The following is a 20500-nucleotide window of genomic DNA, read 5'->3' as shown; positions in this document are numbered from 1 at the left end:
TACAATTTGGGAAAGCAGAATAGTGCTTTTTGCAGGCCCCCTTTATATTGAGAAGTCAAGACCAGATGTAGATAATTCATTTAAGTGTATTCTATATATGTGGATATAGTGTATTCACTGCTTGATACCAGTAACATAAAGTGTTTTTGTGAATTCCAATACAAACGGTTATTCTCTGTTAGAGTGTGTTGAGAGATGTCTTTTATCTACTCCCATCTGTTACCAATCAATCCAGTGTATATAGGCTAGTGAATGACATTCTCTTACATTTCAGTAATAAAATCTGAAGTAGCTACATACTAGAGCTAATTTAACTTATAGAATTTCATTCTGTGATATGTCGCAGAAGACAAAGGCTATATATCATTGGCAGACACTAGAATATTTTTCTGGATCATATTTTGTTTTGCTGTTTTTGATTTTTTTGTTATTTTTTTTTGACTGATACATAAAAAAATTGAAGCTGCTACTGTAAATTATTTTGTATTAGGATGTTTAAACTTTAATTTTCAGTTACTTTTCCTGAAGTCAGTGTATATACACAACATTCATACAAGGAAATCAGGCTATGGCATTTATACTTTACTTAATAAAACAGCTGTCAGTCCGATACTAAATAAATCAGCTGATACCAAAATTAGCTTGAAGGTTTAATTGGTAAGCATTTCATCAAATGATTGAATCATAATTTACTTTTAAATTAGATTAGAATTGCATAACACGTAATGTATAATACATTTACATAATACATGTGCAACATAATATTGATAAGTGCAGCATGTGATGAAATGTAGGAAAATGATATTAGGTCTGTATTAGCACGGTCTATTTGATAGTGTAATATATATATATTAGGAGATATGCATTGTGATATTGTAATATATATCATAAGAGGTATGCATTGTGATATTGTAATATATATCATAGGAGGTATGCATTGTGATATTGTAATATATATCATAAGAGGTATGCATTGTGATATTGTAATATATATCATAGGAGGTATGCATTGTGATATTGTAATATATATCATAAGAGGTATGCATTGTTATATTATAATATATATTATAGGAGGTATGTATTGTGTAATGTATATTATAGGAGGTATGTATTGTGATATTATAATATATATTATAGGAGGTATGTATTGTGATATTTGTTCAGTTGTCATCCTTTACGAGAGTGCTCCAATCATAAATTAGATATTAAACTAAGTTATATACACTGGTACAGATACATATCTATATTTATTTACCCCGTGCTTTGTTTTCTGATCTTTATAAGGATGATAAGGAAAAGGTATACCATTGGTGTGGGTACGCTGTGATACATGTTTGTTTGGTGGACTGCTGTTTCATGCTAGTATCCTTCATTAGTTTGATGGTAATGAAAGATGGTATTCCCTAGCAGTGTAGTGTAACGTAATCAGAAGCCTTGGCTAGAGAAGATGTGGTATAGCAGGTAGTTGTGTAGTATTTAATTAAGAATTCAGGGAATGTCACTATCAAACTTATTAATTTGTAAAGTGTGACAAAATGCAGTATTAGTTCATGGTAAATTGTAATAAAATATGCCCTGATTGGTACATCAGATGAAAGCGATATATATCATACAAAGTTTACAGGGGCTTTACCTCAACAGAATTGTGGTGTCATTGACATAGTTTGTAAATAAGGATGTACATAATGAATGTATTGACATTATTCGATGGTGTGTGATACTTGGACATCACATAATTTGTCAGAATGTGATGTCAATATATGTAGGTAAGCATGTAAAGTGTATTGTCAACATCTGACGGTGTGCCATACATAGCCATTATAAATATAAGGTTTGATGTCATGGCATCTGCGCCAGTGAAGAGAAAAGTTTTTGTCATAAGTTATAATAGAATAACAATGTTTGGTTTGTGTAGTCACTCCCAATGTGTGGAGTGGTAAACAGTCATTTCATGTTGATAACATCTCAAAGATGTATGATGACTTTTTGATGGGTAGAGCCAGTAACTTTACCCTACCATGTGGCTACATACAAAGGGAAGTAACTCCAGTTAGCGATGTGACATATTAGATATAACAGCACACATATAGGACTAAGACCACAATTAAGTACTTCCGGGTTCAGGCCCCACGAATGAAGTCCCCTCAAAAATGTATGTATTTCAGGAAAACCAATCAAATGCCTCTTTGAACTTGATTTCTGTTGATGAATTTAATGTGGATTTATAGCAGAGATGTCAATCTATGTTTTGTAATGTAAAATAATAATATTGATCATTTATTATGTGCTCCAGGACCCTGTGTGATGAGTCCTGATTTGACCTCTACCCCTGACCCGGATGTATATAATCCACGTTGGTGACACATTTTGACAGCTATCTCCAGAAAATGCCCAACATGCTGGGTTGAAACTTTTATATTTTGCTTCTCAGATGGTGGTCTTGGCCAGGTGAGATGGAAAGTTGCATATGAGATGTTGGGAATTTATTATGAATTTTAATGTTACAATGAAACATATAGCGAAGCTAATTGTGGTCTTAGTCCATATCTATTTTAGTAATAATCATGTTTTAGTATTTTCATGCTTTTCTGGAGCATTTACATCTGTACTTATCATGAATTGTGCCCCTAGAAAGCATAATGACTTAATTAATTGGTTAATTGTGGTATGTTAAAACATTATAAGAGTACTGGTACTAGATATTGATGATTTTTGCTGTCGGTACAATGAAATAGAGACATTAAACATGATTTTAATCTCAACTTTCGTATTCATTATCATTACCACAGTATATAAGATTATAAGATCTGCCCTGAAAACAGATAATTGGTTATCTGTTTATTGTCCTTTGATTGCATGTACAAACAGTTGATTTACTCTACTTCTGGTCAAGGCCTAATGTCATGGAATTGAACCTGTAATTTTCTAACTATGATAGAGGGTTGTCATAGTTATCAAATACATAAATGAGCTTAAATTTGTTTGTCCATTTGGGTCAAACATCTATACATATGTATGTTAAAGTGCTTAAATGATTTTGTTGGAAGGTTGGTGTGACATCTATCAGTTGAGGTTATAACTTCTCTATAACACCATCATAATTCAAATAGAGTATTACCAAAGGTGTTGTAAGAAATGACAATGACCTTCATTACCTGTAAAAGGAGACATTAAATACGTAAAATGTTTCATTTCTTTTGATATTGCAGATTGTTTCGAGTCGCCAATCGTTCTACCTGTATGTAAATGGACTGTTGGTTCGAGTCGCCAATCGTTCTACCTGTATGTAAATGGACTGTTGGTTCGAGTCGCAAATCGTTCTACCTGTATGTAAATGGACTGTTGGTTCGAGTCGCCAATCGTTCTACCTGTATGTAAATGGACTGTTGGTTCGAGTCGCAAATCGTTCTACCTGTATGTAAATGGACTGTTGGTTCGAGTCGCCAATCGTTCTACCTGTATGTAAATGGACTGTTGGTTCGAGTCGCCAATCGTTCTACCTGTATGTAAATCGACTGTTGGTTCGAGTCGCCAATCGTTCTACCTGTATGTAAATGGACTGTTGGTTCGAGTCGCCAATCGTTCTACCTGTATGTAAATGGACTGTTGGTCTTTCAATAATATTGACTTCCATTGATTGATACCAAGTTCTAGGTTAATATCTTGTCTTTAGCTCAACTTGTCTGAAGGACAATAAATGTTACGCCATGCCGTGGCATCCATCCATCAGCCTTGTCAACTTTTCCTAAAAAGTGCCACTTTTAGGAGTAAGGGCAACATATATAAAATAAGGGTAGGAGTAAGGGCAACATATATAAAATAAGGGTAGGAGTAAGGGTAACACAAACTAAGGGTAGGAGTAAGGGTAACATATAAAATAAGGGTAGGAGTTAGGGTAACATATATAAAATAAGGGTAGGAGTAAGGGTAACATATATAAAATAAGGGTAGGAGTAAGGGTAACATATATAAAATAAGGGTAGGAGTAAGGGTAACACAAACTAAGGGTAGGAGTAAGGGTAACATATATAAAATAAGGGTAGGAGTAAGGGTAACATATATAAAATAAGGGTAGGAGTTAGGGTAACATATATAAAATAAGGGTAGCAGTAAGGGTAACACAAACTAAGGGTAGGAGTAAGGGTAACATATATAAAATAAGGGTAGGAGTAAGGGTAACATATATAAAATAAGGGTAGGAGTAAGGGTAACATATATAAAATAAGGGTAGGAGTAAGGGTAACATATATAAAATAAGGGTAGGAGTAAGGGTAACATATATAAAATAAGGGTAGGGGTAAGGGTAACATATATAAAATAAGGGTAGGAGTAAGGGTAACATATATAAAATAAGGGTAGGAGTAAGGGTAACACAAACTAAGGGTAGGAGTAAGGGTAACATATATAAAATAAGGGTAGGGGTAAGGGTAACATATATAAAATAAGGGTAGGGGTAAGGGTAACATATATAAAATAAGGGTAGGGGTAAGGGTAACATATATAAAATAAGGGTAGGAGTAAGGGTAACATATATAAAATAAGGGTAGGAGTAAGGGTAACATATATAAAATAAGGGTAGGAGTAAGGGTAACATATATAAAATAAGGGTAGGAGTAAGGGTAACATATATAAAATAAGGGTAGGAGTAAGGTTACATATATAAAATAAGGGTAGGAGTAAGGGTAACATATATAAAATAAGGGTAGGAGTAAGGGTAACATATATAAAATAAGGGTAGGAGTAAGGGTAACATATATAAAATAAGGGTAGGAGTAAGGGTAACATATATAAAATAAGGGTAGGAGTAAGGGTAACATATATAAAATAAGGGTAGGAGTAAGGGTAACATATAAAATAAAGGTAGGAGTAAGGGTAACACAAAATAAGGGTAGGAGTAAGGGTAACATATATAAAATAAGAGTAGGAGTAAGGGTAACATATATAAAATAAGGGTAGGAGTAAGGGTAACATATATAAAATAAGGGTAGGAGTAAGAGTAACATATATAAAATAAGGGTAGGAGTAAGGGTAACATATATAAAATAAGGGTAGGAGTAAGGGTACCATATATAAAATAAGGGTAGGAGTAAGGGTAACATATATAAAATAAGGGTAGGAGTAAGGTTACATATATAGAATAAGGGTAGGAGTAAGGGTAACATATATAAAATAAGGGTAGGAGTAAGGTTACATATATAAAATAAGGGTAGGAGTAAGGGTAACATATATAGAATAAGGGTAGGAGTAAGGGTAACATATATAAAATAAGGGTAGGAGTAAGGGTAACACAAACTAAGGGTAGGAGTAAGGGTAACATATATAAAATAAGGGTAGGAGTAAGGGTAACATATATAAAATAAGGGTAGGAGTAAGGGTAACATATATAAAATAAGGGTAGGAGTAAGAGTAACATATATAAAATAAGGGTAGGAGTAAGGGTAACATATATAAAATAAGGGTAGGAGTAAGGGTAACATATATAAAATAAGGGTAGGAGTAAGAGTAACATATATAAAATAAGGGTAGGAGTAAGGGTAACATATATAAAATAAGGGTAGGAGTAAGGGTAACATATATAAAATAAGGGTAGGAGTAAGGGTAACATATATAAATAAGGGTAGGAGTAAGGGTAACATATATAAAATAAGGGTAGGAGTAAGGGTAACATATATAAAATAAGGGTAGGAGTAAGGGTAACATATATAAATAAGGGTAGGAGTAAGGGTAACATATATAAATAAGGGTAGGAGTAAGGGTAGCATATATAAAATAAGGGTAGGAGTAAGGGTAACATATAAAATAAAGGTAGGAGTAAGGGTAACATATATAAAATAAGGGTAGGAGTAAGGGTAACACAAATTAAGGGTAGGAGTAAGGGTAACATATATAAAATAAGGGTAGGAGTTAGGGTAACATATATAAAATAAGGGTAGCAGTAAGGGTAACACAAAATAAGGGTAGGAGTAAAGGTAACATATATAAAATAAGGGTAGGAGTTAGGGTATCATATATAAAATAAGGGTAGGAGTTAGGGTATCATATATAAAATAAGGGTAGGAGTAAGGGCAACATATATAAAATAAGGGTAGGAGTAAGGGCAACATATAAATAAGTGTAGGAGTACAGATAATATATAGGGAAATAGTACAGGTGGAAGGGAATGTAAGTATATATTAACTACAGGTAGTGTTCAGGTAGTAGTGTGTATGATAAAGGTAAGTTTGAGGGTAGTAGAGGTATAAGATATAGGTATAGGTTGGGGTAGTAGAGGTATAAGATATAGGTATAGGTTGAGGTTAGTAGATGTATAAGATATAGGTAAGGTTGGGGGTAGTAGATGTATAAGATATAGGTAGAGGCGTGGGGGTAGTAGATGTATAAGATATAGGTAAGGTTGGGGGTAGTAGATGTATAAGATATAGGTAAGGTAGGGGGTAGTAGATGTATAAGATATAGGTAAGGTTGGGGGTAGTAGAGTCATAAGATATAGGTAAGGTTGGGGGTAGTAGATGTATAAGATATAGTAGGTAAGGGGGGGAGTAGAGGTATAAGATATAGGTAAGGTTGGGGGTAGTAGATGTATAAGATATAGGTAAGGTTGGGGGTAGTAGATGTATAAGATATAGGTATAGGTTGGGGTAGTAGATGTATAAGATATAGGTATAGGTTGGGTGGTAGTAGATGTATAAGATATAGGTATAGGTTGGGGTAGTAGATGTATAAGATATAGGTAAGGTTGGGGGTAGTAGAGGTATAAGATATAGGTAAGGTTGGGGGTAGTAGATGTATAAGATATAGGTAAGGTTGGGGGTAGTAGATGTATAAGATATAAGTAAGGTTGGGGGTAGTAGATGTATAAGATATAGGTAAGGTTGGGGGTAGTAGATGTATAAGATATAAGTAAGGTTGGGGGTAGTAGATGTATAAGATATAAGTAATGTTGGGGGTAGTAGATGTATAAGATATAGGTAGAGGTTGGGGGTAGTAGATGTATAAGATATAAGTAAGGTTGGGGTTAGTAGATGTATAAGATATAGGTAAGGTTTGGGTTAGTAGATGTATAAGATATAGGTATAGGTTGGGTGGTAGTAGATGTATAAGATATAAGTAAGGTTGGGGGTAGTAGATGTATAAGATATAGGTAAGGTTGGGGGTAGTAGATGTATAAGATATAGGTATGGTTGGGGGGTAGTAGATGTATAAGATATAAGTAAGGTTGGGGGTAGTAGATGTATAAGATATATGTAAGGTTGGGGGTAGTAGATGTATAAGATATAAGTAAGGTTGGGGGTACATGTAATAGATGTATACAGGGTGGGTACGACCATCATGACAGATACATATTTTATTTGAGGAAGACCGCGACAGAAATGGCTATAAAACTGGGACGAAAATCGCTTTAGTGATATTTTCAGCAAAGAAAAGAAAAGAAAAATAATTAAAAACCGAAGCACTTCTACTTGAAAGTTATTCTGAAGGGATGTTTTAGATCAATGCATGTGTGTATAGTTGTATCTGATTCGTGATCTATATACCGGTGTATATGGGTATTACTGTCTCGGCATTCTTAACTTTTCGTACTCATCAGTTTCACCAATCTTTATTCATTCACGCTGATTTTCTCAACATACGGTCCTGTTTATATTCTTAAAAAATAAAAGGGAAATTTGCCAAAGCAAAAAATAATCTCATTAGCTATTTATATTTCGTCTGAACGAATTCGTGAAAAGATGCAATGTCTAGAAAAATGTGTAACAGAATGTAGGGGTGGTATAATTAACAGAGTCCGGAATCACACATGGCCGGGGTTAATTTAAATAGAGAATATGTTCTTAGTAAATAGCCGCCAGGCTTAACAATAGGGAAGTAAGCCACCAGTACGATCAGGTCGGGAGCTGGCTGGAGCCTCGTCCAACAGCATCTGGGCGTTTATAGCGCGGACTGGACTTAGAGGTTGTGTTATGTCATTATACGATCCCCAATATAATATCCAGTATATCTGGTCAGTTGGAGAGGACTGGTCAGTTAGCGATCAGACAACACACAGATCCGGGTAAGTGAGATTTAAAGATTAATTAATATGTTCTCAATGTGAAATCATTCATTTTCATTATGAAATTATCTGTGAAACTTGTTGTTAATTACTCAATAGAAATCAGACTGACGAGCACATAAATTATGTTTTTAATTGACCAGCTAAAGTCTTAAGTTTAGTCTAGAAGCAGATATATTGAAAAGACCAAAATTATAAAGCTCAATTTTATATACAAGTTTAATGTTCTGGAGACAATATCCAAATAAATAGAAATATATTTACTGTTTATTAAATTGTGTGTCCTTCAATAAGAGATCGACTGAACGATTTCTCTCTAAAATGATGTTTTAATTTACAACATACACATTCAATTAAAGCGCGATTGGTAGAATTAGGGTACTAGTATGTTTTAGTTAGCTGGTTTATAATCAATAAACACCTCTGTGACATACGGTAACCCAATAATAACCATGAAATCTATTTGATATTAATCGCCTTTAAAGCAGCTTCCTTCTCGGTGTTTTGTATCCGATAATTTCGTAGTAATACATTGCCAGTTAAATATAGCACGTTTTACCGGACGTGTTCAAGGAAGTGTATACATCCGCGAGACATGGCGAACTTTAAACAAAAATACCAGCGAGATAGTATCTGTAGTGGAACCGATATCACTACAATAATATCACACTACAGATTCCATAGGAAAGGGCAACACGACATGGAACACACGATACACATTAATACTAGTACAAATCCTTCTAAGCGTCAGACACCTGTATCAGAACGATATTTAGGATTCATGTTGGGACCCGAAGAAAAAAGATTTTTTCGTGCCTGAATTAAAAAAAAAACAAAAAAAAAAAAAACCATGGAAAATGTGCTACCCTTCTCACCTCCCATTGATGTTGCCCATCCCCCAAGTCCATCATGCCTAGTCCTATGTTTTTAGCCCACTCACTCTCGATGTCATAACGTTTTTTTTTTTAGTTTTTTTTTAGTTTTTTTTGGGGAGGTGGGTGGGGGTGTCTGGGGGTTAGCGATCATTTGATTACTTGATGCGATGGATTGAGATCATATCATGAAGACGGCGTTTTAGTTATACAATAAACATGTATGGTAAAATACATATGAAATCTTCCTTACTGTCAAGTCAAATCTCCACGGCAGTGGGCCCTTTACTTCAATCACGGACTTACATCACATACTGCCAGTAACGCTTCCAATTAACTCTTAACAAGCTAACAATCAAAGGTAAAAGTAGGCATTACAATGTATATTTATCTGTGGAAAAGAAAAAGCAGACAAACGATGGTAAATAGATAACATTTAACGGTGTATAATTTGATATTATATGGCTAGTACCCTAGCTTCAGTTCTCCGTTAACTACACAGGTTGAAAACACTGTGGTCTTATAATATCTATCAAAGCGTATTATCGTTGTGCTTCACTTCGACCTGTAGTGAAAAAGGACGGGTATAGCGGAGCCTGACAGAACTCCGACATCCTCCCCACCCGTGACCACCTCTAATCACCCGTGACCACCTCTAATCACCCGTGACCACCCGTAACCACCTGTAACCACCTATCACCACCTCTCACCACAAATTAAAGAAAAGCGCGGGTAATGTGTTATAACGCACATGGATTATAAACCACGTGGGAATCATGTGATACCTGTCAGACGAACACGAGAAGATGGCTGGCGCGTTAGGTGTCCACCCAGAAATGTGTCTGTTTGCCTTGGCAGGCGACAGACTTAGAAATGACCAGAAGGTATTATTTTGACCATCGGCGACCCACGGGTGGCGAACGCTGGTAAACAAGACAGTAACATTAAATATTGTTGTCTACATGTCTGAGTCTTGAGAAATCATGGGGGTTAGTAGTTAAAAATAAAATGTATTTCGTAGAAGTGACCGTCAGCTGTACAAAATATAGACATAATACTCATATTCAACATATAACAATTTCATTTAATATTTTAGATTTTTTATGTATGATTATGTATTGTAGATTTGGATTTTAATGAACCATGCGTGCTCCTTGACGGTGATTGTTTGACACCATGTTAGAATCTGATGACTCCTTGGGTGAGTTGCCACAGCAACTACCAAACCTCAATAGGCGGTGGTCCTTGGACGCCTTGGGCAGTTTCCTCACTGTTCGACTGCCTAAATGGAAGAAGAGATCCTCCCTTCCTGCAGAAAATAGCCAGCCTGTCAGCAAGTCCCCTCAGCATGGCAAGCTTACGCCTCCTTTGTTGTCAAGGGGTTGGGGGAGGAAATCACCAAGGTCATCTCGGTCTTCGTCAAGGTCATCTCGATCATCATCAGATTCATCTGTTCACTCTGTCATCATCCATGATCAGAAGAAACGACCACCTAAAGTACTGTATGCTATTATGCATTTGAAAGATGGCAGAACCCAACTGGTAAGTGTTTTATTCATCTGGTATTAGATCTAGATGGCTCTTTGAATGTTGTGTTTTCTGTGAAATATCATATGTTCATTCTACACACTGATTATCTGAATGCACAAATATCAATAATATTGTTCCTGTAAATGTGCATGTTTCAACTGGGAGAGTCAAACATGCCTTTGAATAAGTGTTTGAAAATTACTTAAGGTCAAAACAAAATATATGAATTGTTTATGTTTTCTGACATACTGTATTTGACCTAATAAGGGCGCCTGTCCTAATAAGGGTGCCCCTACCTTTTTTCAAGGAAATAAATCTTTGACTGAGTGTCAAAATGGTGTTCAAAAGTAATAATTCATGTGAAATGTTTTGCTACTTTATGTGTTCAATTTTCTTAAGCAAATTAAGTAACTGGAACACAAGTTTTCGCCACATTTTGTCTATTCCTACAGATGACATGTCTGTGCAATTTGCAAAGAGTTCTTGAAACTAAACACACATACAAATAATAACGTACCATCTTTAAAGATAAAGTAAAATACTTCATTCTTGTTGATAAATAACTTTTGTTCAGAACAGAAAGCTAGTAAAAGACATCGTAAATCAATTATTAAGTCAAAGAAAACGATGTCTGATATGATCTGGGAAATCACCTGTGTCTACAAATAGAACACAAAAGAGTTCCATTTGAACATAAATGGTGGAACACACGTTCTCTGGTCTAAAGATCAGCTGGCATGGTTTACAAGTTTACTGGAATATTCAAGTGATGTTTAAGCTTAGTATATGATAATGAATAGATATCTTCATCTGGAATATTTTTATGACTTCAGAATAACAAATCTTAATAAGGGCTTTGGGCCACTGCCAATTACCCGCACCCTGCGCCCTTATTAGGTCAAATACGGTATATAGTTTAAAAAAATATGGACACATGATGTTAAAAGCAAAGTTATTGAGCCATTGATTGGTTTAAAATGTTAATAATCCAAATGGTTAAAAATGTGAATAATTGAAAGCATGGCGATTTGTAAAAAAGGAATTTTATCACCTTTTAAAAATGAACAAATTTCATTTTGGCACATATAAACCTGCTAATCATATTACTGTACTTGTGAATCGGACATTTTCCCCCCAACCAATGTGACAGTTAGAGTGGTACATGGGAGGTAACTCTCCCTACTCTAATCAGAAGTGTTAAATCTTATCTGGGTCTGATTTATTTCATAGACATGAGTTGAATTAAAGGACATCCAAATAGTAGAATGCTGCAGAAAAAAAATTCTTATTATTCTTATATATGAGAGCAACTATCTTTAGACAAGGCGACTGAACATTTTATGAAGTTTAACAGTTATTTAATTGGCACAATGATTCTATTGAAACTACATTATTAGTTCTTGCATTTTTTAAAGATTAAGCAATTATGACTTTGGTATCTTAACAAAATCTAGCTCCACTGGGACCAGATTATGGACCATCGTTTAATCATTCCAATGTTGGTTCCATGTTTTCACTACTGCACCTTACGTAAGAAAATTGATCAATATCTAAAAAAAAAAATTATGTCTATGAGAGGAAGATTTAATATAAATCATCATCAAGCGAGGGTTGTCTGTTTAAAAATTCTCTGGCCATTGTTAATCAGTAGTGTATATGACGTTGTATTGTTAATCAGTAGTGTATATGACGTATTGTTAATCAGTAGTGTATATGACGTTGTATTGTTAATCAGTAGTGTATATGACGTTGTATTGTTAATCAGTAGTGTATATGACGTTGTATTGTTAATCAGTAGTGTATATGACGTTGTATTGTTAATCAGTAGTTTATTTGACGTTGTTCCAGATTATGAATGGATTCCCAGTTGATTTGTGTTTCGACTGCCCAGTTATGCTCTGATACCTTGACTACTGGTACTGTTTCAGTGAGGTATAGAAAGTCAGTCAATTTCAAACATCTGGTGTATTTCATGTCTATAGGAGTAATGTTGTTTACTTTGTCCGTATAAATACCAATGCTAGCATTATCTATCCTTTCTCTATCTTTTGGCAGACGTACAAAATCCAGTACTAGCTTGTTATTTGGGCAAATAATGATCTACTTTGTAGAAAGATTTATTTCTAATTATAAGTGCACACTAAGTATAAATAACTATAAATGTTTTGTTTATTGGAGAAGCAGAAGTACTCAGTATCAAAGGCATCATTGTTCACATTGAATCAAAAGTACATAACTGCTGTCTAGTAAACCTGCATGTTTGTTCCTCTACCTCTAAGAATTACCTCCCTTTACCACAAAGAGTAAGATGCTGCCCAGTTTGCCTTGAATTATCATGTGAGAGCAGATGTTGACACCACCACCAGAAATAGTATTAGAGACTAATGTATGTATAATTACCTGTATCTAACAAGGTTATTAATTTTGGTTGCTATGGTAACCTGGTCTCTCTACTCTAGACTTTTATGCCACCTGAGATGAACAAAGAAGTCTCCAGTGACCTGTTGGGATCACCTCTTGTCCATTTGCCTTGCATCATCTGTTTAAAAACAGTTTTGATTTTCTACTTCTTCTCAAAAGAATAAGCAAGAGACCCAGGACCGTTACATTGGGCCAGTTCATGATGTTCAATTGAATGTCCTTGACCGACTTTGAAGGTCATAAAGGTCAAAATTCATAAAATCTTTAAATGACTTCTTTTCAAAAGTTTAGAGGCTCAGGGTCATGATTTTGGGCCAGTAGCTTTGTGGAATGAAGGGCTCCCAAGTTTGTTAAAATTAAATACCTTTACGTACTTTCAAAGTCGCAGGGTTCAAATCTTAGTTTAAAAGCAAAACATCATCTGTCAGTATACTTAACAAGTCAAAATGTTAGGCCAATGATAACTTGGGTGACTAATTGTGTTATAGCATATATTATGGGCCTCTTGTTGAATACATCCCATAGCTCAGCAGCCCTTTGACCATTTTAACTGATATAGTTTATAAACTTGATATACATGTATTAGATGTTCCCAAAAACATTAATATGGATACAATAACGAAGCTTCTGATAGATAAAAAATGAGATATTGTCTAATTAAGATGAAAAATGAGGTATTGTCTTATTAAGATGAAAAATGAGATATTGTCTAATTAAGATGAAAAATGAGATATTGTCTAATTAAGATGAAAAATGAGATATTGTCTAATTAAGATGAAAAATGAGGTATTGTCTAATTAAGTTGAAAAAGGTATATATACAACAAACATCAGTTTTCGTTAAGTTGATTGAACTTGATAGCATATATTGTAAATGATGGGTAGTGAGGGTAAATTTTCCAGTTGGTTTACAGATGTACAGTAGTTAGAATTTATTGCCACTTTGTAATGCTTACAAAGTGGTAATTTAACTATTTACAATATCTCCTCATAACTTAAATAACCTTAGTGGTCACTGGGATAATGGCTTTACTATCCTGAAAGCAGCCACATTGATGTACCATAAAATATCTGATCAGGTTCTGACCCCAGTCGATTATCAGACCCATAAACTTGCCTATAAAATCACTACACAAATGTATGACACAAAAATGACAAGGAATTAACATTGATATTATGTTTCCTTTTCTGTAACATTAAGAGGTCCCTCAACGAGTGTCACTTGTTCCGTTTATCCCATAACTTCTTAACTAAAATATATAAGCTTGTCAATCATTACACGACAATATATATATAGTTCGAAATGAAGGAAAGTTTATTATGTATTTTAGTTCACAACTGATATCATTTGTGCTATGTATTTGATTTTTTTCAAATTGAAGTATTAGGTTGACATTCATTGTATTTGTGTGTATTATTAAACAACATTTGTTAAAATGACTCTGCTCAAATATTCAAAGATGACACCACACGAACATCAAAGCTTATTATTACAATTATTGTCCCGTCAGATCTAATTATCAATCCTTTCTGATTTTCGTAGGTATGCTATTCTTGTTTAGTGTGATGCGAAATGTTCATTCTGAAATTTATTCATTGAAGAAACCATGCATTTCAACAAATATTTCGGAAACGAGCTGAAGTGCTGAGTAATTTGTTTATTTCACGTTTGTCAGTGTGTTTACATGAAATCTCTTATCAGTTTACGGACACGAGACAAGCATTCAAAAATGGTTTTTTCACTTTTTGTGTTTGGGATATAAATTCATAAGGTAAGTTGAATGATAAGAAAGTGTTTATTTGTTGTTGTTGTTGTTTCTGTTGGTACAATAGCCATACCGAAAGACAACGACCCAGCTACCACTGTACTAGGGAAAGGGAAGCTCTAGGCGTAGGCCTATATTAGATGCTGCGACCGTTTCATTAATGTGATTAGGGACAGTGACATTTTGTCGTATTTTATGTTATCTGTTTTGATTATTCAGATCCACTGCATAAGGAAAATCATGGGAGGTGGGGTGTCAGTTTTGGTTCACCATGATCATTGCAATATCTCGCCTCCCTGTGTAGTCTATTCTAGCCATCATCAAATTTTATTTCGTACGAATCTACCTTTCCATGAGGACACCCCCCAACCCAGTTATGAATGACAGATGACCGCAGTGTGTAACCACTTTCAAAGCCTCTGATTGGTCATTTGTAACAAATCTGATTGGCTAACCTCTTGCCTTTGACCACTTTTATTTTTTGTCGTCTGTCGTTCAAAAGATCAACATGGACACATTTTGTGGAATCACAGGGGGACACACAGTTTCGAATTTTATCATGTGCCATATTGGTTGTGAAACAAGCGTAGTTATGGGGTAATATGATTTATCTGGTGGGACCTTCATGATTTGTGTGTCAGCTAATCTCTGGAAGAAAATGCGCCACATGTCAGAAGTAGTGTATTATCGGTATAACGGTATATCAAGATTCTATTTGAAAAAGAAACGTATCGCGGTACGATTTTTACATGTCAGTACTTTTGAGGTCTCTTGGGAATATTCGTATGTTTCCGTAAAAGCGTTGTTTTATAATAGAAATGTTGAAAATATTCGATCAACTGTTTTCGATTTTTAATGTCAGGATGCCTTTGGCACCTGCCATTATAGTCGTGGTGGGTAAATTTTGTTAGTCACACTTTTGTTTCCGGCTAACAACTTCTCTGTAATACAAATGATATACATCCACAGCTTAATATAGTTCTCATTTTGACAGCAATTATTGACACAATTTAACTGATGGTTCCCGTGTTTACTGCAATTATTTTAAATGAAATATGAATGTTTGGTGTTCTAGACTATTTTAGATTATAAATACAAACATTTTCCTCACCAGTATATGCAATTTTGTTGGCGTAGGATTACGTAGTTCTGTCTCAATCCTGCCTTGAAAACGAAAGTAAAAAAATCAGTTTGATCGACGTGGAAATTTACATGCGTTCACAGAGAAACTATCCACATGTCTTAGACTAATATTTTCATCCTGAGTTCATATGCAGAAACTTTTCATATAAGCCTAAAACCAACTGTGTTTACATGGTCAAATGGTTTACAATTCTATAAATAGCTGCAGCCAAACATTCCACAGGATAACTTCAGCTGTCACGTGACTAATCATGTGATCATCACTAATAGGCCAAAATGGCTATTATGTCTAATGTAACTTAACCAGGGACCGTTCGCAGTTTCATATTTATTTGTATGTCGCTAGAATACGCAAGAAATATCAACAGGAATTGAAGGGAAGTTGTAACAAACTACATTGCCGTTTTTTCATGAGGATTTTTAGGTCACCTGAGACGAAGTCTCAGTTGACCTATTGCAATCGCCTTTTGTCCGGCGTCGTGCATCGTGCATCGTAAACAATTTACATTTTCAACTTCTTCTTAAAAACTGCTGAACCAAATTCAATGAAATTTTACATTTTAGATATGGTAGAATCAAATACTCTACATAGATGGAAGGGTCTTAAGGTGCTTTACCAAAATTGTGAATTTCATGACCCTGGGGTCTCACGTTTGCCCCTGGGGAGGGGGTAAACTTTACTATAGTTTATATAGGGAAATCACATTTTTGACTATTATTTGTTGGATTTGTATTGGAATTCATTCTAACTTGTATCAAATTATCAGCATGGGATGACAGTTTGATGGTATGTACATGTTGGCCCTAGTTGACCCCCAGGGGCTGGTGGGCGGGGCCAAAAAGGGTCAAATTGACTAAAATTTCAAAAATCTTCTTCTCTACTCTCAGATATGGTAGAATCAAATACTCTACATAGATGGAAGGATCTTAAGGTGCTTTACCAAAATTGTGAATTTCATGACCCTGGGGTCTCACGTTTGCCCCTGGGGAGGGGGTAAACTTTACTATAGTTTATATAGGGAAATCACATTTTTGACTATTATTTGTTGGATTTGTATTGGAATTCATTCTAACTGGGTTCAAATTATCAGCATGAGATGACAGTTTGATGGTATGTACATGTTGGCCCTAGTTGACCCCCAGGGGCTGGTGGGCGGGGCCAAAAAGGGTAAAATTTACAAAAAATTTAAAAATCTTCTTCTCTACTCTCAGATATGTTAGAATCAAATACTCTTCATAGATGGAAGGATCTTAACTCTTTGCTCCCTGGTCCCGTCTACAGGCGTGCTATTTATCTACTCCGTACAGGCGAATCCCGACTACAGTCGGTGTAAACACAGTCGCGCAAATGGCGAATCCCGACTAGAGTCGGGCCGACTACCTTGTGTTACAAGATCGATGATTGGTCGAGAACGGAGATTCCTGGGGTTATCCCTGTTTTTGAACCAATCAGAGAAGGTCTAATAAAGTCGATTCAGAATACCTTGTACAGGTAACACGCGGTTTGATTGGTTCAATCGTCATTACAAATGACCTAGACACGCGGTTCTTTGTTACTATTTTCATTCATAAATACGATGGCTTCAAGCGACGAAAACGAACTAGATTTTGAAGGTTTTTCTGAACAAGACATCGTTTTAGATCAGGAACGTATTGATGCTTTATTGGAGAATGCTTCTGACATTGAATTTAGTGATTTGGAAGATGATCAATACGAAAGTGACGACGATATCCCGCTTGCAAGATTGCGAGAATTCCGACATGAAAACGATGACGCCGGCATTGTTGATGATGTTGACCATTGGTCATCACAACTTTCAGCGGTGAATTTGGAAGCATTTACGGGAAATCCAGGGCCTGTTACTATCCTAGATCGTAACCAGAATGAAATTAATTTTTTTCATTTGATTTTTGACGATAGTTTCTATCAATCTGCCGCAGATGAGACTAACAGATACGCACGTACTGAGATCGCGAAAAATGGCCCTGATCCAAAATGGCAGGAAACTAATTCGGCAGAAATAAGGGCTTACATTGCCTTTCATATAGTCATGGGGATTGTTGTGGCACCCACACAGGATATGTATTTTTCCAAAAATACAATGTTTAGACCATCAGGCATTCATGAAAGAATAACCAGGGACAGAATGGATAAACTTCATCAGTATTTTCATGTGGCAAATACAACTACGAATCCTCCAAGGGGACAACCTGGACATGATAAACTTGCCCATGTCAGACCAGTAATCGAAAATGTTAGACAGAAGTTGAAAACCCAATACAGGCCACACAAAGAAACATCAGTTGACGAGGCTATGGTGGCCTACACAGGAAGATTGGGATTCAAACAATATATCCCTCTCAAACCGACCAAACGTGGGATCAAAATTTGGATGAGGGCTGATCCAAATAACGGATATGTGAATGACTTTCAAGTCTATACTGGCCGTGAAAACAATGTGGTTGAGAAAGGACTTGGGGAGAGAATCGTGCGTGATTTGACAAGGGACATTTGGGGAAATTATCACCATGTTTATTGTGATAATTATTTTACATCGGTACCGTTGTTCTCCGAGCTGCTGGAAAACAAAACATATGCCTGCGGAACAATTCGTTCTAACAGACAGGGAATTCCACCTGCTGTAGCAAAAGCAAAATTAAAAAAGCAAGGGGATCTTGTACAGCAACAGAAGGGGAAAATGGTCTGTACAGCATGGCATGACAAAAGGACTGTCTGTCTCCTCACAACAAATTCCAACCCGACAGAGAATACCACAGTCCAAAGGAAAAAAAAGGACGGAAGTGTACAAGAAGTTCCCTGCCCTAGTGCCATCAAAATGTACACACAAAACATGAATGGAGTAGACAGGGCTGATCAGCTGAGATCCACCTACAATATTGGTAGGAAAGCATCTAAATGGTGGAAGTATCTCTTTTGGTTTTTGGTTGATATTTCCATCTGTTCTAGCTTCATTCTGGTGAAGGAGTCGCCAAATCACCAAGTGACAACGCGAACTGGACGCAGAAAAGAGCGCACACAACTTGAGTTCCGTCAGAATTTAGCAATTCAACTTCTAGGAGCGTACTGGGGAAAGAGGAAAAGGGAATTGGTGGAAGACAAACACACCAGAGGACTTCTACATTGGCCCGCTGACCTCGGAAAAAAAAGGACATGCAAGCAATGTTCTAAGGCTGGTGTCCGAAAAGAACCAAAAACTGGCTGTGAACAGTGTCAAGTTAATTTGTGTGTTCCCTGCTTTAAACAATACCACAAGGATAATTTCCCAGAGCTATTCTAGACAGACATTGTGGTACAAAAGTGTACAAATGTTCATTATTTGTGTGAAAAATGAAGACAAGTGATTTTTTTAAATTCATTATGGACCTGTTAATCTGTTATTATATAAATTCTGAAGTGTGTTGTGATTTTAAAATAAGTTGAAAAGGAGGATGTATTATTCAGGAACATATATGCAAAATTTGGTGAGTTTTTATCAAAAAATAACAAAGTTATAAGAGTATCTATGTTGTGGTAATTTTTTATGGTTGCTACAGCAGCTGCAGCCATTTTGGCTTAGGGCACATGGGGGAAATGGTATCTAGGGCAGACATCCAAGATGGCTGTCAGGGAGCAAAGAGTTAAGGTGCTTTACCAAAATTGTGAATTTCATGATCCTGGGGTCTCATGTTTGCCCCTGGGGAGGGGGTAAACTTTACTATAGTTTATTTAGGGAAATCACATTTTTGACTATTATTTGTTGAATTTTTATTGGAATTCATTCTAACTTCGTTAACATTATCAGCTTGGGATGACAGTTTGATGGTATGTACATGTTGGCCCTGACTGACCCCCAGGGGCTGATGGGAGGGGCCAAAAAGGGTCAAATTAACAGAAATTTTAAAAATCTTCTTCTTACAGCCCATTTAAGGTAGAATTAAATACTCTTCACAGATCGAAGGGTCTTAAGGTGCTTTACCATAATTGTGAATTTCCTAGCCCTGGGGTCTCGCGTTTGCCCCATGGGAGGGGATAAACTTTGCTATAGTTATAGGGAAATCACATTTTTGACTATCATTTGTTTTATTTGTTTTTAAATTCATTCTTTCATTCAAATTTACTTAAATATTTCAAAAATTAGGTGACCGTTAAGGCCCATGGGCCTCTTGTATTAAATAAGATTATTATTGTTTATTTGAAAAGAAACTAACGATTATGATCCTTGACTGATGTGTGTACTGGCGTCTTGTCAAAACTGAAGGTAATATATATAGAATAGGAATAACCAGATTAAGACATTTCATCTGATACAAATGTAGCTGTCTGACTATAAAATCCAATTTTAAATTTCTTATTATATGACCTCAGACCCTGACGTTTCTCAGGGCCTTTGGCCCTTTGATTGTTTTCTAAGTGTAAATATCAAATTATACAACAATTCACCTGCATCTTTTAATGTTTTCGAGACAATAAATGCATAAAGCATTTATGCTTTCCCGACCTCAAGTGTATCAAGCATCTGGTTCGATCACCAAGACTGCTTGAGTGCATAGTAACGTTTTCAAAATGGCAGGCATCTTAACACAAGTTTGTTTAGCCATGATTACATCCATTCCTTAGTTATTGCTTTTCTTCAAGAAAAAACTTAGAATTATTCTAAGATATTGTGATACATATCATGATTCGTATCACGGTATAAGGATCCTGTATCTCAATAT

General features: G+C 35.6%; 1 protein-coding gene across 1 annotated transcript; it reads left to right on the top strand.

Annotated features, from left to right (window-relative positions):
• Window positions 1-17361: 17361 nt before the first annotated feature.
• LOC117328466 (piggyBac transposable element-derived protein 4-like) lies at window positions 17362-19083 on the top strand. Its single transcript, XM_033885999.1, has one exon. The coding sequence runs from the start codon at window positions 17362-17364 to the stop codon at window positions 19081-19083; it is 1722 nt and encodes a 573-aa protein (XP_033741890.1).
• The last annotated feature ends 1417 nt before the right edge of the window (window positions 19084-20500 follow it).

Source organism: Pecten maximus, chromosome 5, assembly GCF_902652985.1.
Source record: "Pecten maximus chromosome 5, xPecMax1.1, whole genome shotgun sequence".
In the NCBI taxonomy this organism is placed as follows: domain Eukaryota; kingdom Metazoa; phylum Mollusca; class Bivalvia; order Pectinida; family Pectinidae; genus Pecten; species Pecten maximus.
The sequence above is the reverse complement of the archived record's forward strand: the minus strand, read 5'-3'. Positions and strand labels throughout refer to the sequence as shown.